Source organism: Eleutherodactylus coqui, chromosome 8, assembly GCF_035609145.1.
Source record: "Eleutherodactylus coqui strain aEleCoq1 chromosome 8, aEleCoq1.hap1, whole genome shotgun sequence".
NCBI lineage: Eukaryota > Metazoa > Chordata > Amphibia > Anura > Eleutherodactylidae > Eleutherodactylus > Eleutherodactylus coqui.
The window spans coordinates 153,224,183-153,252,123 of record NC_089844.1 but is presented as its reverse complement, the minus strand read 5'-3'; the positions used below and the strand labels follow the sequence as shown (position 1 = coordinate 153,252,123).

General features: G+C 44.3%; 1 protein-coding gene across 1 annotated transcript; it reads left to right on the top strand.

Moving 5' to 3' along the window:
• Positions 1–279: 279 nt before the first annotated feature.
• Positions 280–25,159, top strand: LOC136577963 (hexosaminidase D-like). The gene is made up of 6 exons (XM_066577876.1): positions 280–360; positions 1,287–1,470; positions 5,854–5,959; positions 17,764–17,865; positions 21,476–21,565; positions 24,666–25,159. Exons 1-6 carry the CDS (start codon positions 280–282, stop codon positions 24,856–24,858), a joined length of 756 nt encoding a protein of 251 aa, XP_066433973.1. The 3' UTR covers positions 24,859–25,159.
• The last annotated feature ends 2,782 nt before the right edge of the window (positions 25,160–27,941 follow it).

The following is a 27,941-nucleotide window of genomic DNA, read 5'->3' as shown; positions in this document are numbered from 1 at the left end:
TGATTGGCTGATGTGTAGCCAATCACAGCCAGCGCTCGATGAATGGCTGTGATTGTTTCATCGAGTGCTTGCTGTGCTTGGCTAAGCGTCAGCCAATCACAGCCAGCACTTCGAGGACCTTTTCAATCCCTGGCCAGAAGAGATGAAGGAGAATAGTGCCGAGGACCCGGGGAGAAGATGCAGCTGGGCTGACAGCACCAGAGAGGTGATGTATGTTTTTTTTTTGTTTTTTTTTTGCAGCCAGGGCTTAGATTAGGGCTTTGACAGTAGGAGTTCCTAATGTCAAAGTTGCATTGCACCGTCGAAAATCTAGGTTTCCTGCGATGCAACAGAGAGAAAGGCTCCATAAGGAAACATGGGGTACAAAACCTTGCATGTCGCTGGCATATCGCCGGACCCGCAAGGTTTTTGTGTCGGATTGTTGCATTCTACAAAACATGGCATGTGTGAATTAACCCATAGGAAAACATGGGCTTCACATACATGTGATTTGTAGCATCATAGCAACGAGACAAAATCATGCGACTTTGTCACCTATGTGAACCCAGCCTAAAGGTGTGTGAGTTGATCCCCAGCCCTGTTAGTGAATACGCAGATAAGAGGTGCAGTGGGGTGTGTGGGGGTTGAAGTGAGAAGGAGCGCAGGTTTCCTTCCAAAGGAGAGTATAGCAATGTAGATGGAAAAGAGTTTAGGTTAGGTTGTATGGTAGGCCTCCCTAAATAATGTGTTTTTAAAGCTGTGGGCGTTGGGAATTAACCTGATTGTCTAGTGCAGCTCAGGAAAAATCTTGGAAGTGGAAGTGGAAGGTCCAGACTAGAGAGGAATTTAGTCTAAGGTCATTAGCAGAGCGGAGAGCATGGGTAGGGTGGTAGACAGAGAAGAGGGAGGAGATATAGGTCTGTGGAGAGCCTTATGGATGAGGGAAATGGAAATGCACGGAGTATAATGTAAAAAAGTATTAATACGATGTATCAATGTTAGACTCTACTCAGACTTACATTAGGAGCCTCTGTCCAGGGTTTCCATTAGAACAGTATACTAGTACACTGGTATTTTTTCTGGTATGATGACAAACACCATGATGAAAACCTGACGGAACCCATTCTTGTCAATGGGATCTGTCTGGCTCCGTTGATGTCCCTCATATGACGGATCTGTCACACCGTTACTAAAGTTTTTCTGTTCCTATGATGGAAATGTGAACAGATTCTTAGGTATAAGATATAAAGTGATATTGGTAAGTGGAGCTGTGCTTTATCTTGTCTCGATGTCCTCCATAATTGTAGGTTTACCACCTGGGCGAGGGTCAGGATTCTACGTCCTGGCTAAACAATAACAAAGGAGACCTGGGCAAGATGTTCCTCTCTCACTTGGAGAATGTGGTTGGCTTCCTCCACACTGAGTTCCCCGAGAAGAAACTGCTGATGTGGGATGACATGCTGAGAAAGCTGAGCAGAGAGAGCATACAAGGTGAGTGGCCGCCTGTCTACTGTTTCCTTTTAGCAAAAATGGTAGCCAATCAGAAGGTGGGGTGGGGCTATAACACAGTGTAGCCAATCAGATCCTGGCAGTGATGAGTGTAGCAGCAGATGAGTATGCTGAGCATATGGGGCAATGACCTGTCCACTTTCTTTGGTATGTTAGTAAGACAGTAGCAGTGACGGAGGGGGACATACAAAAGGTTACAAGAAGCTACAGCAGCACAGAGTATCTTAGATCAGGAAGTGATGTGTGGTTGTGTTAGTGAGGACAGGACGGAATGTGATGTGTCAGCAAAGTGGAGACAAGTAGAAGGCCACAGACATGATTTAAAGTGACCCTCCGGTCCTGAAGAAACATAGATGGCCGCACCGCTAGTCTGACTACCTGAGGCACACTGTGCATTAATATGCATGGATAGTCAGCGCTTGCCATGCTGAATCCTCAAGTGAATTCCAGTCATCTAAGCCTCGCTTTACGGTGTATGTGCTGGAAGATGAGACATGAGAGGCGCACGTCACTTACATGGGATTCAGCCTGGTTTGTACTGACGTCAGAAGGAAAGTGGGTGGCAGCGAGAGGCTGAAGAGGAGGGATTTAACAAGTGACATCTTTACTTAGAGCTGTAATGGCGCCGCCTCTTGAGGCAGGGCATTTGACTAACAGGCGCTCTGCAATAAAAGTAGGATTTTGACTTTTCTGCCGATTTGCTCTATTCTGCTTAAAACATCAATGTTATTCTGCTGCTATGCTGTTTTACACTGTGGGGCCAGGTAATATACCTATATTCTGCTGACAGGTTCCCTTAAGGCCTCATGTCCACGGGGAAAATCAGATCCGCTGCAGATTCTACATGTAGAATCTGCAGCGGGTCCCTCCTGCCCCGCGGACATGAGCGCCGAAAATAAGAATTTAAAAGTATTTACCATCCGGCGCGGGCGGAGAAGATCAGCTGTTCCTCACGGCCGGATCTTCATTTTCGGCCGGCGGATGAATTCCTGACGCCGGCGGCACGTCGCCGGCACGTCGCCGACGTGCCGCGCGCATGCGCCGGGCACATCCGCCGAGCCGAAGCAAGGAAGATGCGGCCGTGAGGAACAGCTGACCTTCCCCGCCCGCGCCGGATGGTAAATACTTTAAATTCCTATTTTAGGTCTCCCCCGGATCCGGACGGCTTCCATAGGCTTCAATAGAAGCCTGCGGGAGCCGTCCCCGCGGGAGACCCGCACGAAAATGGAGCATGGTCCGGATTTTTCCATGCTCCATTTTTTTTTAAATCCCTTTTATTGACGATCCGCGGGTATTTATCTACCCGCGGGTGGTCAATGCATCCCTATGGGATGCGGATCCGCATGCGGGAGATCCGCTGCGGATCTTAAATCATATTTTGCCCGTGGACATGAGCCCTAAAGGTAGTGGAAGGAGCAAGGGATAGTGATGCCAGATCTATGAGCAGGCCATACATAAGATTTCTCAGTTGGGGGTCAGTCAGGAGACCCCGTACATGTATTAGATTGTTGGCAGTGGTGATTTAAGGGCTTTTTAGCACAAGAGTTTTTTTCCGTGCGAGTATGGTCCGATTTTTAATTGTACGGAAATAGAAGGCACTGATTTCATAATCAGACAGTCTGAGTAAAAAAAATGCAGCATGTCCTATCTTGGTCTGATTCTTGGGCAAGAATTGTCCATTCAAATCAACGAGTGCATTAAAAAAACAGAATGACATATGAGCGCGTTCTGATTTTTTTTTCATGCATCCATTGATTTTAATAGAACTTTTGAATTAGATCAGTTGAGCCACCTTCCATTTTTTAATGCACAGAAAACACAGATGACACTTGGATGACACTCTTGTGTGGAGAAAAGCAAAAACACATGAAAATCAAAAGGAAAATTGGTCAATTTTTCCATGGATCGGAATTGCACTCGCCCATTTGAACCAGAAAAGTCCAACATGGAACCACGTTTTAAATATGCATCCTAAATACCGTATATACCGGCGTATAAGGCGACGGGGCATATAAGACGACCCCCCAACTGTCACCTTATACGCCGGTATACAGTGGAGAAAAAAAAAAAATTCATTACTCACCTCCCACGGCGTTCTGTCGCGCTTCGGCAGGCTGTCGCTCGCTCCTCGTCCCCGGCGCAGCATAGCTTTCTGAATGCGGGGCTTGAAATCCCCGCTTCCAGAAAGCTAATACACACGCCGGCAGCCATGACATCATTGAATGGCTGTGATTGGCTAAAGCACACGTGGCTTCAGCCAATCACACTATTCAATGACATCATTGAATGGGTGTGATTGCTAACACGTGCGCCTTCAGCCAATCACAGCCATTCAATGCTGTCATGGCTGCCGGCGTGTGTACTAGGTTTCTGGAAGCGGGGATTTCAAGCCCCGCATTCAGAAAGCTATGCTGCGGCGGGGACGAGGAGCGAGCGACATCCTGCCGGAGCGCGACAGAACGCCGTGGGAGGTGAGTAATAAATTTTTTTTTTTTACACTTTTTTTTTTTCTGCATTACCGGCGCATAAGACGACCCCCGACTGCAGAGCAGATTTTTCGGGGTTCAAAAGTCGTCTTATACGCCGGTATATACGGTAGGGATTTTTAACACGGTTTTCAATGTTGTATGTAGATTTTGATGCTAATTTTGAGCTTCCAATGAATTTAATGAGAAAATTTGGCACCAAACTAACATCAAGAAGTGATAAGTCCCTTTTTTCCAAGTCTGCAGGAGGAAAAATCCATGTAGTTTAATCAGTAACATGGGATGTCCATTAGAATCAATATCTGGTATTGCAGCTCGGCCCCTCTTCACTGGGGCATTTTTTTAGAGTCAGGTTCAGTGCTCCCTCCCTCGGGCATATTTGCTCGTGTGCAAAATGTACGTGAACAGTATGATGTCAATCCGGTGGAAAATCGCAGCATGCTCTATTTTTGTGTGCACCAAATGCCCCCATAGAAGTCTATGGGGGGAGGGGGTGCAAATGGGCACACAATACACAAGGAGATGCGCAGTACGCAGCGCAATTCAGCTGGAAAAGGAACACATACTAAATGTGTCTTCTGACCTCACATCCCCTTGGACTATCTATGAGTAAATTTACAACTGCAGTTTCAAAAGTCACAGGCAGGGGGCAGCAGTTATTATACATCATGCAGTTGTCAGCTTCAGCTGCATATCTATATATATAAAGACGAAAGCCCTCACTGACTGACTCACTGACTGACTCGCCACTAATTCTTCAACTTCCCGATGTCGTAGAAACATGAAATTTGGCCCGAGCATTGATTATGTCATAAATAGGAAAAGTTAATGGGTCCCAACTCGATTATTCAATTCTAAGCGTAAAAGAATTAGCATCCAAATTTTACGTACGGAATCTAATTCTCTCACTTCCCGATGTCATAGAAACTTGAAATTTGGCATGCGCATTGATTATGTCATAAATAGGAAAAGTTAATGGGTCCCAACTCGATTATTCAATTCTAAGCGCAAAAGAATTAGCATCCAAATTTTACGTACGGAATCTAATTCTCTCACTTCCCGATGTCATAGAAACTTGAAATTTGGCATGAGCATTGATTATGTCATAAATAGGAAAAGTTAATGGGTCCCAACTCGATTATTCAATTCTAAGCGCAAAAGAATTAGCGTCCAAATTTTATGTACGTAATCTAATTCTCTCACTTCCTGATGTCATTTTATATAAAGGAAACGTTGCATGGTTACCTCCACGTGGTGTTTTCTGGGTAACGCAAAGAACCATGCAAAATGGTGAACATATTTTTTTCCTCGGTATCTCTAAAGTAACCACGACTTCATAAGATTTTCCGTGTGAACACCAGATAAACACCAGTACCAAATTAACTCGGGCGAAGCCGGGTATATCAGCTAGTTGTATAATAAGGGAGAGTGGCATCACATTGTCTTAAAGCTTCAGAACGGCTGCAGAGCTTCGGGCTACTTACAGTTGCTGTAAGAGACCCTATACTGTAAATGCATCCACATCTACAGCATGTACCTCCTCTGCCATTCTGGGGTACGTCAGTCAATGTAAATGCTGTCCTGGGATTACTCTACTGCTCAGTGGTCTGTGCATTCACTACCTGCATTGAGGAGTATAATGGTTTGATTCGCTCTATTGGATTGATGACATTATGGCTGAGATGAAGGTGTTCTACCTACAGACCTATAGTGCTCATGTCACTGATTGCCCATTGTCTGTCCCTGCAGGTACGATCATTACTCAGTGCTCTGTGAGCTGCTCCCGGTGGGCATCCCCTCCCTGGCCGTGTGTCTAAAGACTCTCAAGTACGGTAAGTGCGTTCACTGAAGTCACTGAGATGTGTCGCCTTATCTGCAGCATTGTCACCTGTCTTCTCCCACACAGGAGACCTAAACGAAGATGCCAAGAAGGACATCAGTCACATACTAGGATTCAGCAGCATCAATCGGGAGAAAAACACTTGGTAACTACAACCCATAGCCTTTACTGAGGGGGTTAAAAAGGTTGGACCAGAATTTCAAGTTCTCTCCTGTCCACTTTATTTACTTTCATTTAGGCCGTCTGCACAGCGGCGGGTCGGATTCTGCATGTGGAATCCGGCCCTGGCAGCAGCAGCGTCCGTGCGTACCTGCTTTCGTTTTCTTCTTTCTGTACTGCGGATGGCTGCACGGCTCGCCGTCGGACATGCGCAGTACAGATTGTTTTTAAAATTCTTGTTTTCCCCGCGGAATCTGCGGCCCCCAATGTCAATTGCAAACGGGCCGGGGGTCAGACGGCTTCCATTGACTTCAATGGAAGCCATCCGTGGGTAATCCGCAGGAAATGGAGCATGCTGCGATTTTATTTTTTTTGTTTTTTTATTTTTATTCATTCACGTGCGGAAATCGCAATTGGTTTTCGCTCATGTGCATGAAAAATCACTTTTGCATTGCACTATATAGTTGATATTTGCTGCGGAATCCGGAGGCGGTCGCTCTCTCTGGATTCTGCAATTCAAGTCCGCCCCTGTGCATTCACCCTTAGGGCTTATTCAGACGACCGTATATCAGCCGGGTATTCACGCTGGCCGATATATGGCGTCCCTCTCTGCAGGGGGAGGAGGCTGGAAGAGCCAGAAGCAGTGCACTGAGCTCCTGCCCCCTCTCCGCCCCTCGGCACTATTTGCAATGAGAGGAGGCGGGGTGGGGGTGGAGCTAAGTTTTAATTTTTAATGCTTTTCTTTACTCTTTCCATACTTTGCTTTTTTCCTTGCACCTTGTTTGTACTGTTTTTAGTGTTCACGCAGCTTTCTGAATAAGAGGTTATACCTCGAAACGTGTAACCTGCTGGTTATATAATAAAGCATCTTTAGTTATCTTTGGCTCCACCTCTCATCTAATTTGACACCCGCCACCAGGTTGTGCCAGAGTCCTCCCTTTTTTAGACTTCTATCAGTGTATACCAGGCACAGAGCTGTAGGTTACATAGCATTGGTGTCAGGTATTTGCAACTTAATCCCATTCACTGGATTGGGACTGAGCTGCAGATAGGTCACGTAACCAATAAACGTGATAGAGAAAATAGTGACTGGCAGCATTCAGCAATGTAGAAAAATACAAGATTTATTTCCCCATTACAAAAATTTCGGCAACGTTTCGGTCGTAATAGACCTTCCTCAAGCCAATACATATCATATAAAGTGCACCATATATATAGGAAATGTGAACACCATTAACCAATGACATACAAACATGCACAGGAGTGTCTCCTCACTGATTACCTCTTTCCACACGTCTCAGCTGTTATCCGGCGCATCGTTGATGATGTCATCTTTAATTGACCTCCTCACATATTGATGCATCCATCTAGGTTGAACTGCGCCATCTGCGCATGTGCCGAGCTACAACTATCGCGAGAACACGCTCTAAAACACAGTAGGGCACAGCGGCCATGTCAGAAATGGGCAAACCGCACTGATAGTGCGTCTGCGCATGCGCCGGTCGTCTGTCATCACAGAGGCCGGTACTCGGTCCCATCACCACGCCTCCACTTCACTTCCGTATTCCACTTACATATTATTTACTCGGATACCTCCTCAGTGTATTAGTCACCAGCAGTGATGCAATGAGAAGTGTGAGGATCGCCGATCATGCGTTGCTATGACTAACACTGAACGCACACCGCATAGCCTGCAACACCTATTGAGAGGGCCCTGATGTATATATCTATTAATGTCACATATCAAATGGATAAATATGAAGATATAATAAAGAGTAAGTAAATTCTTTCTCAATCATGTCAATCACAGGGAGAATATATCTATCCAATCAGAATATATCATGTGGGTATAATATAGATGACCTTTTATCATTACTGTGATGTTCTATATCTAGTAAAAAAAGGGGTATATCAACAACCTACTGGTTATATCAAATAGTGTCCCCATATTCGTCTAGGAAGTCATCCCATCCTAGTATATTCACGTTGACGAAGGCTATCTGCTAATAATATACATTCTCACCCATAAGATATGAATAATCCAATATTGACCCATTATATAAACCCAGTAAGAAAGGACAGAACAACAACTGTTAACTGCCTAATCAAATTGTGATTTTATTGATACTATACATTAATATGCATGAATCTATATTTTTTCTTCTAGATGACGAAATAATGGACCGTCATCTCCCAGACGTGTGGCGAGGGAACCAGCGAGAGACCAACAACCTGTGTAAACAAATCAAAAAGAAAATACAATTACACATATACCCATAAAAAACTAATCAATAAAACATATGTACAATTCATATACTGATGTGTGTAACAAGATTTACAAGAACGGCTGGAAAATGTACTCCTGATTCAGCCCCTTTGGGTGCATGGTGTCCAACTCGTATATCCATTTCAACTCACGCTTTTTTAATAAAAATTCTCTATCACCCCCCCGTGGAGACACGGGGACATGGTCAATGACCCTAAATTTGAACTGGCTGATGTTATGTTTAGCCTCCAAAAAATGTCGCGATACAGGTAATTGTGAATTTTCCGTCCGAATTGTACTCTTGTGCTTCACCATACGTGATCTCACCTCCATGGTGGTTTCACCCACATACCCAAGGCCACATGGGCAGGTGATGAGGTAGATCACGTATGGTGAAGCACAAGTATATCTCCCCTGTATCTTGTACCTATTGCCCCTGAGAGGATGCCGAAATTCGTCACCCCTCACCAAATTGTTACAACAACTGCAGGCAAGGCATGGGAAGTTCCCCTTTCTAGGGGGTTTGAAGAAACTCTGGACGGCTGATTTATGTGAGGCAAAGTGTGAGTGGACCAGTTGGTTGCCTATGTTTCTACCTCTTCTATACGCATTTAGAGGCTTGTTTTTAAATTCAGGTATTACAGACCCATCTAATGTCAGCAGTGGCCAATGTTTTTTGATGATGCTACCAACGGTTCCACTAAGACTATTAAAGGTACTGACAAACGGAATCCTATCCATTGTCTGTCTCTTCAATTTAGGTGTCAAAAGGTCTTGTTGTGGTATTGCCCTAGCTCGTATGGCAGCTTTTGTGATGATTGGTGCAGGGTATCCCCTGTCTAGGAACCTCCTACACATCTCATCCAATCTTAAATCAATGGTTTGATCGTGTGCTATTCTTCGCACTCGTAAGAGTTGACTCCATGGTAGTGAGTCCTTCATGGCGACCGGATGGTTGCTACTATAGAGCAATAAACTGTTCCGATCTGTCTTTTTTGTGTAAAGATCCGTTACCAATCCCATTCCTTGTCTTTTAATCAAAACGTCAAGGAATTGGATTTCCACAATAGAGTAAGACATAGTGAACTGAAGTTCTGGGTAAACAGCATTTAAAAAGGTATGGAATTCCTGTAGTGTTTGGAGCGAACCCTTCCATATGGCAAACACGTCGTCGATGTACCGACCCCAGTACACCAACGACGCCGCATATATGGAGGTATAGATATACTTCTCCTCAAATTGGCGCACAAAAATGTTGGCGTATGTTGGCGCCACATTAGAGCCCATAGCAGTGCCCTGTCGCTGTCTGTAGTACACCCCCCCAAACAAAAAATAATTGTTGCGGAGGATGTACTCCAGCAGCGACAGGGCAAGCTGCATGCACTCAGAGGACATATCTGATGCCATCAGAAACTGCCTGACGGCATCTATCCCTTTATTATGACTGATAGAGGTGTATAGCGCAGTCACATCAAAGGTGACCAGGATAACATCTTCGGTCATATCAAACGATGCAATTTTTTTCAAAAAGTCAGATGTATCCCTGATGTGTGAATCCGCCTCATCTGCAAAACGCCTCAGGACCTTGTCCAAAAATCGTGCGATATTGCAGAAGAGTGAGTTTCTGCCTGAAACAATCGGTCTCCCAGGGGGGTTCTGGGGATCCTTGTGGACCTTTGGGAGGGTGTATAAAGTGGGAACAATGGGGTGCTGGATATCAAGGAATTTCAACAGCTTCTTATCGATCAAACCTGCCCATAGTGCCTCATTCAACATTCCCCTTAGTTGTAATTGAAACCGTATGGTAGGGTCTGATCGCAATTTCTCATAAACATTTTCATCATTTAATTGTCTGAACACTTCTGTTGTGTACATACTAGTATCCATCACGACTATTGCTCCACCCTTATCGGCTGGTTTAACCACAATCGTATCATCCTGCGCAAGAGAATTAAGGGCTTTCCTTTCCCTCATATTAAGGTTATTCTTAAGCCTCCTCTTGTTACCCAATGTTTTGGATCTCAGTTTTTCAATATCTTTTAATACTAATTTAGCAAATACTTCGATTTGAGGATTTGATGTAGGTGGTTGATACGTACTTTTGTTACGAAGACCAGTTCCAACCAGGGAAAAAGACCCTGGTGTAGTGGTCTGTGCAACCGTACGTGCTGGTTGTGAGGAAAATTGATTTTTAAGCCTTAAATTTCTGAATAAACGATGTACATCAAGATTAAGATCAAACCAATTCATAGAAGTTACACAGCAAAATGTTAGACCCTTGCCCAATACAGTTGTCTCATCTGATGTCAATACCCTAGAAGAAATGTTGATTACAATACCGTCACTGGTAGGTTCACAAGCTCCAACACCTACTATTTCCTGAAGTCCATCAGCGGTGGTCGTTTCGTGGATCGGGTCATCACCCCGTCGGGATCTCTTGTATGCCCTATGATGTTTTCGTCCGCCTCGGCGGCACCGGACTGTCCCTCTTTTCTCTTCATCCTGTTTGGATTCCCACGGCCTAAAAAAGAAGAAGAAGATGTGGAGGCACCCACATGGTCATTCTTGGCCGAATCGTCCGTTGAAATCGAACCCCGAGATGAGAACCCAAATTGGTTTCTATTCCTGGGTTGACGGCGTCGTTGTCGTCTTTGTTTGGTATTCGATTCAAAGGGATCTGTAACTTTATTCTTTGATGTCTGCCAACAAAATACACGACCATAAGCATAATCGTCGACATCCCTAAACCACTTGGTTTTTTTTTATACTCTCCAATTCCTCCTGATGTCGTTTGAGAAATGTTGTTTTTTTCTCCTTATGTTTATTCCAGTCCTCTGGTGTCAGGATCTCTAGAATATTCTTTTCCAAGGAGGATATGCGAGCTGTACTCTCAGCAATCTCCAACTGTAAGAACTCAACATTCAAGACAATCATGTCAAACGAAAATTTATTCACTATGCCTTCAAATTTTGAACAAAATGTCTTATTGTCTGCCATTAAGGTCGGGCGCACATGTGGGCGTAGCCCTCTAGGAATGCGTTTTACCTTAAAATATTCACATAGTGTGGACATATGTAGAGATAGGGAGATGTTCTTTTTATTTTCCATCTCCCACTTCCGTAGTAGCATATCCACTGTTGGCATTACTAGATAGCTATTCTTGCGTGTAGCTCCTGAAATAATCTTGTTAACATCCACATCCGAATACGAAAAAATAACAGGGTTACCTGGTCTGTCAGAGTCCGGGTATTTTTCCATTTTGTGCCTGTATCAGGTGCAAGCTGGATCTGGTTTGTAGATATCACTGAATAGAAGAAAGAGGTTCTCAGCAGCACAGCATATATCCTCACATAGAGCCAGGCAAAACAGTATGCAAACGCCAGTCAGGAAGCCTAAACCAGAAAGGCTCCGGGGGTGCAATCAGGATAGAGAAAATAGTGACTGGCAGCATTCAGCAATGTAGAAAAATACAAGATTTATTTCCCCATTACAAAAATTTCGGCAACGTTTCGGTCGTAATAGACCTTCCTCAAGCCAATACATATCATATAAAGTGCACCATATATATAGGAAATGTGAACACCATTAACCAATGACATACAAACATGCACAGGAGTGTCTCCTCACTGATTACCTCTTTCCACACGTCTCAGCTGTTATCCGGCGCATCGTTGATGATGTCATCTTTAATTGACCTCCTCACATATTGATGCATCCATCTAGGTTGAACTGCGCCATCTGCGCATGTGCCGAGCTACAACTATCGCGAGAACACGCTCTAAGACACAGTAGGGCACAGCGGCCATGTCAGAAATGGGCAAACCGCACTGATAGTGCGTCTGCGCATGCGCCGGTCGTCTGTCATCACAGAGGCCGGTACTCGGTCCCATCACCACGCCTCCACTTCACTTCCGTATTCCACTTACATATTATTTACTCGGATACCTCCTCAGTGTATTAGTCACCAGCAGTGATGCAATGAGAAGTGTGAGGATCGCCGATCATGCGTTGCTATGACTAACACTGAACGCACACCGCATAGCCTGCAACACCTATTGAGAGGGCCCTGATGTATATATCTATTAATGTCACATATCAAATGGATAAATATGAAGATATAATAAAGAGTAAGTAAATTCTTTCTCAATCATGTCAATCACAGGGAGAATATATCTATCCAATCAGAATATATCATGTGGGTATAATATAGATGACCTTTTATCATTACTGTGATGTTCTATATCTAGTAAAAAAAGGGGTATATCAACAACCTACTGGTTATATCAAATAGTGTCCCCATATTCGTCTAGGAAGTCATCCCATCCTAGTATATTCACGTTGACGAAGGCTATCTGCTAATAATATACATTCTCACCCATAAGATATGAATAATCCAATATTGACCCATTATATAAACCCAGTAAGAAAGGACAGAACAACAACTGTTAACTGCCTAATCAAATTGTGATTTTATTGATACTATACATTAATATGCATGAATCTATATTTTTTCTTCTAGATGACGAAATAATGGACCGTCATCTCCCAGACGTGTGGCGAGGGAACCAGCGAGAGACCAACAACCTGTGTAAACAAATCAAAAAGAAAATACAATTACACATATACCCATAAAAAACTAATCAATAAAACATATGTACAATTCATATACTGATGTGTGTAACAAGATTTACAAGAACGGCTGGAAAATGTACTCCTGATTCAGCCCCTTTGGGTGCATGGTGTCCAACTCGTATATCCATTTCAACTCACGCTTTTTTAATAAAAATTCTCTATCACCCCCCCGTGGAGACACGGGGACATGGTCAATGACCCTAAATTTGAACTGGCTGATGTTATGTTTAGCCTCCAAAAAATGTCGCGATACAGGTAATTGTGAATTTTCCGTCCGAATTGTACTCTTGTGCTTCACCATACGTGATCTCACCTCCATGGTGGTTTCACCCACATACCCAAGGCCACATGGGCAGGTGATGAGGTAGATCACGTATGGTGAAGCACAAGTATATCTCCCCTGTATCTTGTACCTATTGCCCCTGAGAGGATGCCGAAATTCGTCACCCCTCACCAAATTGTTACAACAACTGCAGGCAAGGCATGGGAAGTTCCCCTTTCTAGGGGGTTTGAAGAAACTCTGGACGGCTGATTTATGTGAGGCAAAGTGTGAGTGGACCAGTTGGTTGCCTATGTTTCTACCTCTTCTATACGCATTTAGAGGCTTGTTTTTAAATTCAGGTATTACAGACCCATCTAATGTCAGCAGTGGCCAATGTTTTTTGATGATGCTACCAACGGTTCCACTAAGACTATTAAAGGTACTGACAAACGGAATCCTATCCATTGTCTGTCTCTTCAATTTAGGTGTCAAAAGGTCTTGTTGTGGTATTGCCCTAGCTCGTATGGCAGCTTTTGTGATGATTGGTGCAGGGTATCCCCTGTCTAGGAACCTCCTACACATCTCATCCAATCTTAAATCAATGGTTTGATCGTGTGCTATTCTTCGCACTCGTAAGAGTTGACTCCATGGTAGTGAGTCCTTCATGGCGACCGGATGGTTGCTACTATAGAGCAATAAACTGTTCCGATCTGTCTTTTTTGTGTAAAGATCCGTTACCAATCCCATTCCTTGTCTTTTAATCAAAACGTCAAGGAATTGGATTTCCACAATAGAGTAAGACATAGTGAACTGAAGTTCTGGGTAAACAGCATTTAAAAAGGTATGGAATTCCTGTAGTGTTTGGAGCGAACCCTTCCATATGGCAAACACGTCGTCGATGTACCGACCCCAGTACACCAACGACGCCGCATATATGGAGGTATAGATATACTTCTCCTCAAATTGGCGCACAAAAATGTTGGCGTATGTTGGCGCCACATTAGAGCCCATAGCAGTGCCCTGTCGCTGTCTGTAGTACACCCCCCCAAACAAAAAATAATTGTTGCGGAGGATGTACTCCAGCAGCGACAGGGCAAGCTGCATGCACTCAGAGGACATATCCGATGCCATCAGAAACTGCCTGACGGCATCTATCCCTTTATTATGACTGATAGAGGTGTATAGCGCAGTCACATCAAAGGTGACCAGGATAACATCTTCGGTCATATCAAACGATGCAATTTTTTTCAAAAAGTCAGATGTATCCCTGATGTGTGAATCCGCCTCATCTGCAAAACGCCTCAGGACCTTGTCCAAAAATCGTGCGATATTGCAGAAGAGTGAGTTTCTGCCTGAAACAATCGGTCTCCCAGGGGGGTTCTGGGGATCCTTGTGGACCTTTGGGAGGGTGTATAAAGTGGGAACAATGGGGTGCTGGATATCAAGGAATTTCAACAGCTTCTTATCGATCAAACCTGCCCATAGTGCCTCATTCAACATTCCCCTTAGTTGTAATTGAAACCGTATGGTAGGGTCTGATCGCAATTTCTCATAAACATTTTCATCATTTAATTGTCTGAACACTTCTGTTGTGTACATACTAGTATCCATCACGACTATTGCTCCACCCTTATCGGCTGGTTTAACCACAATCGTATCATCCTGCGCAAGAGAATTAAGGGCTTTCCTTTCCCTCATATTAAGGTTATTCTTAAGCCTCCTCTTGTTACCCAATGTTTTGGATCTCAGTTTTTCAATATCTTTTAATACTAATTTAGCAAATACTTCGATTTGAGGATTTGATGTAGGTGGTTGATACGTACTTTTGTTACGAAGACCAGTTCCAACCAGGGAAAAAGACCCTGGTGTAGTGGTCTGTGCAACCGTACGTGCTGGTTGTGAGGAAAATTGATTTTTAAGCCTTAAATTTCTGAATAAACGATGTACATCAAGATTAAGATCAAACCAATTCATAGAAGTTACACAGCAAAATGTTAGACCCTTGCCCAATACAGTTGTCTCATCTGATGTCAATACCCTAGAAGAAATGTTGATTACAATACCGTCACTGGTAGGTTCACAAGCTCCAACACCTACTATTTCCTGAAGTCCATCAGCGGTGGTCGTTTCGTGGATCGGGTCATCACCCCGTCGGGATCTCTTGTATGCCCTATGATGTTTTCGTCCGCCTCGGCGGCACCGGACTGTCCCTCTTTTCTCTTCATCCTGTTTGGATTCCCACGGCCTAAAAAAGAAGAAGAAGATGTGGAGGCACCCACATGGTCATTCTTGGCCGAATCGTCCGTTGAAATCGAACCCCGAGATGAGAACCCAAATTGGTTTCTATTCCTGGGTTGACGGCGTCGTTGTCGTCTTTGTTTGGTATTCGATTCAAAGGGATCTGTAACTTTATTCTTTGATGTCTGCCAACAAAATACACGACCATAAGCATAATCGTCGACATCCCTAAACCACTTGGTTTTTTTTATACTCTCCAATTCCTCCTGATGTCGTTTGAGAAATGTTGTTTTTTTCTCCTTATGTTTATTCCAGTCCTCTGGTGTCAGGATCTCTAGAATATTCTTTTCCAAGGAGGATATGCGAGCTGTACTCTCAGCAATCTCCAACTGTAAGAACTCAACATTCAAGACAATCATGTCAAACGAAAATTTATTCACTATGCCTTCAAATTTTGAACAAAATGTCTTATTGTCTGCCATTAAGGTCGGGCGCACATGTGGGCGTAGCCCTCTAGGAATGCGTTTTACCTTAAAATATTCACATAGTGTGGACATATGTAGAGATAGGGAGATGTTCTTTTTATTTTCCATCTCCCACTTCCGTAGTAGCATATCCACTGTTGGCATTACTAGATAGCTATTCTTGCGTGTAGCTCCTGAAATAATCTTGTTAACATCCACATCCGAATACGAAAAAATAACAGGGTTACCTGGTCTGTCAGAGTCCGGGTATTTTTCCATTTTGTGCCTGTATCAGGTGCAAGCTGGATCTGGTTTGTAGATATCACTGAATAGAAGAAAGAGGTTCTCAGCAGCACAGCATATATCCTCACATAGAGCCAGGCAAAACAGTATGCAAACGCCAGTCAGGAAGCCTAAACCAGAAAGGCTCCGGGGGTGCAATCAGGATAGAGAAAATAGTGACTGGCAGCATTCAGCAATGTAGAAAAATACAAGATTTATTTCCCCATTACAAAAATTTCGGCAACGTTTCGGTCGTAATAGACCTTCCTCAAGCCAATACATATCATATAAAGTGCACCATATATATAGGAAATGTGAACACCATTAACCAATGACATACAAACATGCACAGGAGTGTCTCCTCACTGATTACCTCTTTCCACACGTCTCAGCTGTTATCCGGCGCATCGTTGATGATGTCATCTTTAATTGACCTCCTCACATATTGATGCATCCATCTAGGTTGAACTGCGCCATCTGCGCATGTGCCGAGCTACAACTATCGCGAGAACACGCTCTAAGACACAGTAGGGCACAGCGGCCATGTCAGAAATGGGCAAACCGCACTGATAGTGCGTCTGCGCATGCGCCGGTCGTCTGTCATCACAGAGGCCGGTACTCGGTCCCATCACCACGCCTCCACTTCACTTCCGTATTCCACTTACATATTATTTACTCGGATACCTCCTCAGTGTATTAGTCACCAGCAGTGATGCAATGAGAAGTGTGAGGATCGCCGATCATGCGTTGCTATGACTAACACTGAACGCACACCGCATAGCCTGCAACACCTATTGAGAGGGCCCTGATGTATATATCTATTAATGTCACATATCAAATGGATAAATATGAAGATATAATAAAGAGTAAGTAAATTCTTTCTCAATCATGTCAATCACAGGGAGAATATATCTATCCAATCAGAATATATCATGTGGGTATAATATAGATGACCTTTTATCATTACTGTGATGTTCTATATCTAGTAAAAAAAGGGGTATATCAACAACCTACTGGTTATATCAAATAGTGTCCCCATATTCGTCTAGGAAGTCATCCCATCCTAGTATATTCACGTTGACGAAGGCTATCTGCTAATAATATACATTCTCACCCATAAGATATGAATAATCCAATATTGTTGATATACCCCTTTTTTTCCATCCTAAGGACAGGCCATCAATATTCACATCACGGATAATCCCGTTAACAGGAACTTGACATTATGTTTGACCCCCATAAACTATGTTATGGGGCTCCAAGGTGATGGAATGGGCAGTCCTTGGACCAGTGTCTCATATTCACTTTCTGCGTGCACATCTCCCATTCATCTCTATGTAAGATGCATGTGCAGAAAGAGTCAAGCTGTTGGCACCTGTAATCATTGTGGAGATACAGCTCTGGAATGGAGCACCCAGTGAGTATGGAACGCAGCTCCCAGGACTCTCTGTTCCATCACCTTTCAGCCCCATGACACAGTATATGGAGCTCAAATGCAATGGCAGGTTTTCAGTAAGGCTGCAATACCAGAAATAGCCCATGAACAAGAGTGGCGCTGTTTCCAGAAAAACCCTGGAAACCCTTTTAATGAACGACAATGAAGTTTACAGTAGAAATATAATTCTTTGGTGATTTCTTCCTCTTAGTGATGGGACCGGAGGATTTCCTGGATCTGAAATTTATAACATGGTGAAGAAAGTCCACAGCGAACTGAAGGGGAAGGTTCATGAAATCACAGAGGGAGACAGGTAAGAAGGGAATGACCAAACTATGACTGCACAGCAGTGGATGTGAGCTATATGACTAGTAGAGTACCCAGGGACAGGGTACACCACAGGGTCCATACGGTGGTGCTGGGCACCAGCTCCACAGTCTCCATAGTACAGGGCAGAGTTTCTCAGTACTAAATACCTTCTGCGGGGGCTGATTTTGCCAAAAATTAAAATCTCAATTTTTTTTTAATTTATGGAAAATTTTCAATTTCAATCTCAATTTTCTTTTTTTGCTAAATACTAAGACTGCGAGACGAGTTGTAGATTTCAGTGGTACCATGTAGGGGTACAAGTGGAACTTTTTGATTGCTTTTTATTGTGTTTTTTAGGAGACAGATGAATGAAAAATAGCAATTCTGGCTTCATTTTTAATATATTTCCATGCAGTTTGCTGTGCAGGATAACAAGCATGATACTTTTATAGTGCTGATTTTTATGAACGAGGCGATACCCAATTTTTTTTTCGTCTTTTCCATAACCATTTTTGTTATTGACTATTTTAGATTAAGCTTTTTTCCTTTTTGTTTTTTAAACACTTTACTTCTTTTTTTATTGTCACTTAGAAGTGACTGGAAGATGCGATCAGGAATGCTGTTGTCAGAAAATCAGCTGATACAGCAGCTACCCACCCCGCATTTGATCGCTGACCAGGGCCGCAGTTGTCCGGACTCTCTTGTATCAGTGATAAGTAAATGTATTGGGCAGTCGTCGCATTAGTTGTTCTGTTGTAAGAAATCAACTGCTGCAACGGGGCGCCCTGCACATGCACCCAGCCCTGGATGAACCCTTCGCAACATGTTGTTGCAGCCATTCTGAGGCCTGCACCGGGCTTGCAGGCCAGACCAGGTTTTGGGTGTGCCCAGGCCCTTGCTTCTCCTGGAGCTGAGGGGCGTGATAGTTGCAGGAGTAACGTCAGTCAGCACCTGGTGCTGAGTAGCTTGGCTCCTACTTAAACAGTGCAAGCATGATCTCCTGTGCTGGTCAATCCTTCAGTTACCTTTGGACAGCGATGGTGGAACACACCTTGGCTGAAGCTCCTAGCTAAGTTCTTTTATGCTTTGTTAGGTTTTTGGTTTTGACTTTCTGTGGTGCTAGGGCTCCCCTTAAGGGACTTGTCAGTGGCCCAGGCACGCGTGTGGTCTTGCACTTGTCAGAGCGGTCGGTCTGCCGAGTAGGCAAGGCCCCCTCCCAGGTTAGGGGACGATAGGGAAAGCATTCCCCTTTAGTTTTTGTTTCCTTTTGCACAGTTGTGCCTTTTTGTTTGTGTTTTTGAGGTTGCATTTCCGGAGGACGCAACACATGTATTGCAATGGGACAGAGATAGCAGGTAAGCCTTGGTACAAGTTCTGTATTGCACCAAGTTTTACCTGCTATCTGTGTTACATTGAATTACAGGCTGTGAATAATTCTGAGAGTCGCTGCCTCGAAGAGAGTGAAAGACAGACCGCCTGCACATAACTCATCCCTTATATGCAATAGTGTTGCCAGGTGGACAGGCAGGCTGTTGAAGTGGAGAGCCGGGTGGAGGCGGTATCCAGACTATCTTGAAGTTTGTTGCCAATCCGGCGCCTGTCCCAGTCTCCTCTTCCCAAGGCTCCCTCTTCCTCCTCCCCTTGCATATGCTGATCCGCACCTCCTTTGGAGTAGGCCATCACAAATTGCCCTGCTGTGGTGGTCATGATGGTGGTGGCTGGTGGCGAGATTAACCCTTTCCAATCCAATTTGTATCCTGGTTTTCCTAAGGGGCTTACTCTTTTTCTGCCATTATACTACGGCGCTATATGCTGGCTAAAGCCAGTACTGCATGAGGTGACACGTTGGATAGGCTCTAATGGCAGAGAGGCTGGCAATATACAGTAAGAGAACCCCGACGGATGTCTTCCAACATCAGAGCTGTACAGCTTTAAATCATGTCTTCAAAAGTCAGACAGTGGATTGGAAAGGGTTAAGAAGCAGAGCCACAATGATGACGAAGGGACGGCTTCCTCCTTTTCCTTCTCATGGGGCAAATGGGATGAAGCGCCTTCTTCTTCTTGATTGGCTCTAACCACCCACCAGAATGAGCCAATGACTGCTGTGTAGATACAGGGGAGGAGTTGGCCTCTCAATGTGGACTACGTAAGTTAATACTTTGATATACAATGTAGTGCCTGACAATTTAAGGAAAATAATTGAATTTTGCAATTTAGTGTGAAAACAGAATCACGGAGTTACCGAGGGACGAAGTAATCTAAATAATTCAATTAATCGCCAAGTCCTACATTTTACTCAAGTAAACTACATCAAAGTACCATTAAAGTTATGATCATGCACTGTACCAGTGTACCAGTATGGGACATGTCATGTACCCTCTTGGGTACCAACCATGGGCATAGTGAACTGACCCCATTGTCCAGACCATGTGTCCTTTAATACTCTATGCAACAAATGTTATGACCACATTATGCTGAAGCTTCAAAATGTGTTATGTGTATGGAAAAAAGGTATAGCAGCTCCTACGGGCCCAGCGGTTAATGGGGAACAGCAGGTAGTGATCCCAATGTATGATGGAAGGAGAGAACATAATTGGGGAGAGTGAGGAACATAATAATCCTGATTTATTTCATGAACTCGCTGGTCTTGGTAACCTTGACCCCAACCAAAGTTTTGCTGTAGGGCTCCATGATTATATATACTCCCATCAAATCATCATATATATATTACTCTGAATGGCCCCTTTATTAATGAAGCCAGCCCTTTCACGATTGGAGCTCTCCTCTATGGAAATTCTCCCCGTGACCCCGGAGTGCAGCATAAAATAACGTGACCAGTTTTCCGTGGATCAGTTTCAGTGGGAATCCACATTAGATGGGAAAATCCAGCGATCTGAGCGACTTATAACTTCTAATCAGTGTTAGACTACAGGAGCCAGGATGTCACTGCCAGCTGCGTGGGGATTTCTTGTATAGCAATGTGGAGAGTATACAGAGAATGGTGTGATGACGGAAACACATCCAGCGAAAGGGGATCCTGTGGATGGAAACAACTCCACGAGTAAAGGGGTCAGAGGAGGATGTGAAAAATCATTCTAATGACAGGCGCTGCACAGTCAGACAAATTGCAGCCACATACAATGCGGGTACTTCAACTAATGTGTCCAAATGCACAGCTTCTTATTCTTTAGCACGAATGGGATAAAACAGCTGGTGACGAGTTCCAGTGACATTGCTGTGTAAGAGAGAAGACGCCGAGGGGCAAAAGAGCACAAAAATTGTATCCCTGAACAGCGGAAAACCTCACCTGGTCAGATGAATCCAGATTTCTGTTGCCCAGTGCTGTTGGGAGGTCAGAATTTGGCACAAGCAGCATGAATCGATGACCCCTTCCTGTCAGCTGATCAGAACAGGTCAGCACCTCCATCTAATCTGCAGCAACTACAAGAAGCTTCCTGTCCTGTAAAATGATTTCCTCACCTAGTGGAGTTCTGAAGGCCAAAGTAGGCTCAACATGATACTAGGATGGGGGTCTCTAATAAAATGGCAAAAGAGTGTATATTGTATAATCCGTTTTTGTATTCTTCAGTGATGTTTTCTCTTTTTTTGCATAGTGAAATCAATGGCTGGTTCTCACGTTACCACAGGGCACACCGATTTGGCAATCCGCATAAGATGGAGACATTCAGTGCAAAAATCTTGAAGTGAGTATAAAATCAAACACGGACTAAGAGCCCTTTAAGTAATATCTTATTTGTGTAAATAGAAATCTACCTTGTGTAGGCTAAAGACATTCTGCAGGACTTAAAATATGAAGGTCTACCCTTAGGATAGGCCATCATTTTTAGATTGGTGGGGGACTGACTCTTGGCACTCCATCAATCAGTTGTACCACCTTCATTATTTACCAGGCACAGCACCATACTGTTAGTAGTGGCCATGTCTGGTATTACAACTCACAGCAGCTTCATCCTTCCCAAGTGAATGGGATGGAACTGTAATACCAGGCATAAGCACTACGAAAAGTATGGAGCTGTGGCTAGTAAATAGTGAAGGAGACTCTTCAAGCAAATGATCCACATAGGTTTGAGAGTCAGACCCTCAGCGGTCTAATATTAGTGGATTATTCTGAGGATGAACCATCAGTTTTGAAGTGTCAGATAACCCCTGTGAAGTTATAGACTCCATATAAATATAGAATCCCTGGCAACACTTCCTAGAAATGTGCTCCGGTAGTGTTATCATAGGTATACGAGGCACAACCAATAAGTAATCCTCATTTTCTTATTCGTGCTGCAATCTGCACACTGGACTCTGGCTGATAGCAAGTTGTAATGTCAGGAATACTCATATGTGGCGCTGTTCCCGACAAGAATGCAGATCTCCATTTTTAGATCTTATCACACAAGCGTATATTGGTAGGCCGTGAAAACGTCCAGCTGATATACGCCACTGTGTGATGCACGGGTTGGTGTATACGCTGTCAGGCTGTCTTCCCCCTTTCCTCCCCCTCGCCGGGCTCTCTGCAATGAGAGAAGGTGGGACGAGGGGGGAGCTGGTGTGCTGAGCTCCCACCCCTCTCCACTGTTTGCAATGGGGTGAAGGGGTTTAGCTCCACCCTCGTTCCGCCCATCCTATTGCAAACATTGGCAAGGGGCAGAGAGGAGAACAGAAGAGGGGAAGAGTTTAGCAGTCACACTGCTTAACTCCCTCCCACCTCTCTTAACCTGCAGCTGTCATTGGCTCCCATAGGAGTCACTGCAGCTACCGCCGCCAACGTAAAGGGGCCCGACTGCAGCGCTCACGTGAAGGAGCCCTTAAACATATTTTTTAAGAATTTTTGCTGATTTTCCTTTTCATTTTTGATCATAATCAAATCCTACTGTCTTGCATTTTTCACTCTGACCACAGAGCCTTATACTAGTCTGACAGTTCCTGATCTGTAGAGAAAGATTTGTAGCAGTCATCTATCTAAGGGCTTATTTACACAAGCGTATATAGGCTTCCATCTAAGCTGTCCCCCTTCCCGCCCCCTCACCGACTCTCTACCTTTCTCCTCCCCGCTGAGTGGTTTACAATGGGAGTGGGCAGGATAGGGGTGGAGCTAAGCTCCCGCCCCTTGTGCATAGCCAGCAATGGGAGTGGGCGGAACAGAGCGGAGCTTATCTCTGCCCCGCCCCCTCCCATTGCAAACGCAAGACTGGAGGAGAGAGGCAGAGAGCTGGTGAGGGGGAGGGAAGCAGGGAACAGCTTAGATGGAAAAGTACATCAAGCGGTCGTGAAAACCCGGCCGATATACGCCTGTCTGAATAAGCCCTAAGGGTGGATTTACACGGAACGATTATCGTTTAAAAAACAAAAATTGCTGGATCATTCGCATTTGAATGATAATTGGTCAATGTAAACATAGCCAACAATCAAATGATGTATGATAATTAGTTCGCTCATCGTTCATTTCATGCAAGTATGAAAATCATTCTTGGCTCGTCCACTAATTGTTTGGTTTAATACTGATTGTTCCGTCATTCTGGTACAGAGAACTAAACAATTTATCTGCCTGTATGAACAGGATGCACAAATAAAAACCTGACATCGTTCGCTTGTGCAAACAATAAATTGCTCCATCTAAGGGCTTCGACAGACGAGCGTATGCCCAAATTGCGCATGAATGGGAATGGCAATAATCAGGCTGTTACACGCGTGTCTGCACACAGTGCTGTAATTTTTGCGCTCGCATGGCCAGTTCACAAGCACACATGATGCTCCCTTTAGCTAGAATTGAATGGCTATTTAAGCCTGATAAGGGCCAGCTGTCTTCTCTTCCCGGCATTGATCGCTGGTTGCACCCTCCCATTGCTTTTTTGACCCTGCCATAGACTTCTATGGCAGCTTACTGCATAAAACGCAGACAGATAGGGCAGGTCCTATCTTTTCTCACACATAGGAATAGCGCACAACAATGGGTTGTATTAATCACGTTTTGCGCAACGTTTTACTCCACTTCCTTGCAGAAAGACCTCTACACAAGTCATAGAGCATGCCTAGAACAGCCTCCCATACAAGTCAATGGATCCCCTGCTGTCCAATCTGTGCATGGTCCATGAAGCTGCTGTAAAGCACATTTTCTAAACGCTCTAGATGCTGTTAAATGTAGCTCAGGAAAGATGGCTGCCCCCATAGTCATGTATAGAGAACAGAATCTAAAAAATGTTAGTGACATATTCCCTATAAGGCCTCATGTCCACGGGCATAAATGAAATACGGATCACCTACGCTGATGATCCGCAGTTCAACCTGCCCATAGACAATCATTGGCATCTGCAGGTAATTAAATACCTGCGGATGTCACTTTATCCCATCATGCGGATCACACGCGCGGGGAAAAAAATACGGCATGCTCCATTTTCTGTGGATTCCCGCATGGATGGCCTCCATTGAAGTCAACGAAGGCCGGCCGATCCGCGGCACACCCGCAGCTGACACTGCAGACGTGCCATAGATCCGTGGGAAAGCAGGAGATTTAGAAAAAAATGAAAAAGATTTGAAAAGAAGATCCGTCGCGGACGGAGGAGACCCGCAACGGACTGGTGAGAAAATGTCCATGGCTGCGGGCACGGGTGTATTCCGCTGCGGGATTCTGCGCTTTGAATCCACACGTGCCCGTAGACATGAGGCCTACGGCAATATAGGAGGCTGTAAAAGTACAGATGTCATAGGCTGGATGACCAGAAACAGCAGCATGACCTCGGTGCAAAAACAAGGTAACATGATGTCCTTTTATGAGCTTCTTCCATGTTCTTTCAGAGCCAACGAAGAATGGGAATCTCATATAGACGCCCTACGATCCCAGCTTGATGCAATCTACTTCCCAGACACAGTGGAGGAGTGGATGGAAGAGAATGTGAACCCGTACATGGACGCTCTACGACAAATGGCTAAAGATTTCCAGGAGATTCTGCCACTCAATGCTCGCCCAAAGGTCCTATTGCAAAAGTGAAGTATAGAAGCGCCCAGGGAATGTGAGAACACCACGGATTGGATTTTGCTAGAAATCAGAACTAGGGGAAGGGTTAATATTCTGCAGAATCCAAAGCACTGAGGTGCAGCAGGCGATTGCCAGGGTGTCTGGGAATTGCCCATACTTATATACGGGTAGATGTGAATACTCACTGTGTATATGAGAAGAGCCCCTTATGACTCGGCATGTGAAAGGTGATGCCACCCCAACCCTACTAATCTACATCTCCAGTGATGGGTTATTTCTAGTCATCAGCCTTGTGAAGCATCATGGAAGTATCTTCCTGTCTTCTGCACATAGTAATATGGTAATATAACATAAGGTAATATGGCTTCTTTACATCCGCTGGACTAGTACCTGAACTGAGGCACAGAACAGACTAGGTCCAGTAGCCATATTATACAGTCAATAGCATCTCATGACTGCCCCCTGCATTATAGTTTATGTGCATTTAAAAACGTTTGCCTCCGAGGTGATGGGTTCTTCTAAAATCGCTCACAGATTCTTCAGTCCATACAGAGTAGAGAACGTTTATTTTTAGGGTTATATAATCAGACTTCTTACAATTCCAGTAACAAAAAGTGTGAAAAATATGAAAGGATCACAAACACTAATGTTCAATGACAGCAAAAAGTAACAAAAAATCAGTAATTGTCGGGCTGGTTAAGAAGTAGAGCAGGAATAGATTCACCAATGAGAACTAATCTCCAAGAAATCAGGTGAATCAGCGAAGCTTGGATTGGGAGAGAAAATTTGCTCACCTCTATTAAAGGGTTGGCCAACCTTTGTTCCAGTGGATCTAACAAAAAAACAATGCACCTCTGCAAATAATCTGGATTAAAAATCTCTTACAGTTTTGTGTATACAGCTCTTGTGCAGACCTATGTGTCTCCATGGCTACAAACTGTAAACAAACTCTGAGCAGCCCAGTCATACAGTCACATTTCCTTCCAACCTCCCTCTCCAACATAGGGCGTATTTGCATTGCGGAATCTAGGACGGGCATCCGCTCCTGAGTTCCGTAGCAAATGCCTTCGGCAGCATGCTATGGAAAAAGCGTTTTTTCCTGCACATGAGCAGAAACCAACTGCGATTTTTCCACTTGTGGAAGAAAAAAAAATCACAGCATGGTCTATTTATGTGCGGTGTCCACACAGACGACTTTTATTGAAGTCAATAGAAGCTGTCTGACCCGCAGCCCTTCCGCAATTAATATTGCAGAATGGCCGCGGGATCCACGTCATCGTGGGAAAATCTGTACTGCACATGTCTGATGGAAAGCCATCCAGACCATCCTCAATATAGATAAAGAAGAAAGTAGACAGGTACGCGGGGCCACCGGCCAGGCATAGGGCTGGATTACGGTGTGGAATCCCGCATCTGGAATGCGACCCGTTCGTGTGCAGCCAGCCTAATTCTCAGTTTTCTCTGAGCTAGTGGATACAGAGTAGCTGCTATGATGTCTCCATACTCTGCACATAGAGAAAACTGCAGTTTATTCTTCCTAATTCTCTAACACAGACAGTTGCTGTAAATCACTTAGTATTAGCTGCAGCAGCGTCCGGGTGAATCTCTCTCCTTCCTCCTGCCCTCCCCTCTCCATAGACTTTTATAGACCACATGAGACATCACCACCAACTTCCTGTAAACTGTCTGGGTGTCTCTATTACTAGAGTGCATGCAGTGAACTGCAAATTAGAAAAAGGTGAGACCCCTAGCGGCCAGCACTTTAGAGGGATACTTCAGCACAAAAATGTCATTTTAGGTAAATGAAATAAATAGCACTTTTAGCAGTTATCACATTAACACAAGTTGTATGAAAACTCAGTGACCATTTAACCACATGGAAAAACGCAGCTAGTGGGGTTTTATGAGTATCAATCAGTCTACTTGGTTCCTTGTTAGCCGCTCGTAGCAATTATATCACCTAGATACCTGAAATGGTCAGAAACTGTACCAAAATGTTCTTATCTCCTCGGCTTCTGTTATTTTTTTTTCACTTTTTAAATTAATGGATGTAAATTATGTAAATTATTGTTTAGGCTCTTTTTGTTATTTTGTGTTACTTCAAATAAAACATATTTTCTTATTTGCAGTTTATTCAGTGCTGTACACAACATATTACACATGCAACCTGCTACCAACAGACTCAGGCCGGGCTCACACAACTGTGGGTTTTGCGCGTGAAATACGCTGTACCGATCTCCCATAGGCGCCCATGTTGCCGCTCACATGAATTGTGTTAAAGGGGTTGTCCCGCGAAAGCAAGTGGGGTTATATACTTCTGTATGGCCATATTAATGCACTTTGTAATATACATCGTGCATTAATTATGAGCCATACAGAAGTTATACACTTACCTGTTCCGTTGCTAGCGTCCTCGTCTCCATGGTGCCGTCTAATTTTCAGCGTCTAATCGCCCGATTAGACGCGCTTGCGCAGTCCGGTCTTCTTCTTTTCTGAATGGGGCCGCTCGTGCCGGAGAGCGGCTCCTCGTAGCTCCGCCCTGTCACGTGCCGATTCCAGCCAATCAGGAGGCTGGAATCGGCAATGGACCGCACAGAAGACCTGCGGTCCACCGAGGGAGAAGATCCCGGCGGCCATCTTCGCAAGGTAAGTAAGAAGTCACCGGAGCGCGGGGATTCAGGTAAGCACTATCCGTTTTTGTTTTTTTTTAACCCCTGCATCGGGTTTGTCTCGCGCCGAACGGGGGGGCTATTGAAAAAAAAAAAAAAACGTTTCGGCGCGGGACAACCCCTTTAAATTTGCACGCAAGAAAAATTTGCAGCATGTTCTATCTTGGCGCATATTACGCACACAAACACGGGCAATATCATACATGAGGATGGGCAGCATGCAGCAAGCCGCAAATTACAGTCGTGTGATCCCAGCCTCAGGCTTGGATCTTCTGAAAAGTCCATAGAGGGCACTAGAGAGGCACTCGCAATGCAGAGATATTGGGGCCAAGACATTAAAGGAGTTTTCCGACATTTAAAAAAACATGCCCCAGGTTAGGGAATGGTGTAATTAAAATAGTGCTCAAATAAGAAAGTTATTTGTCC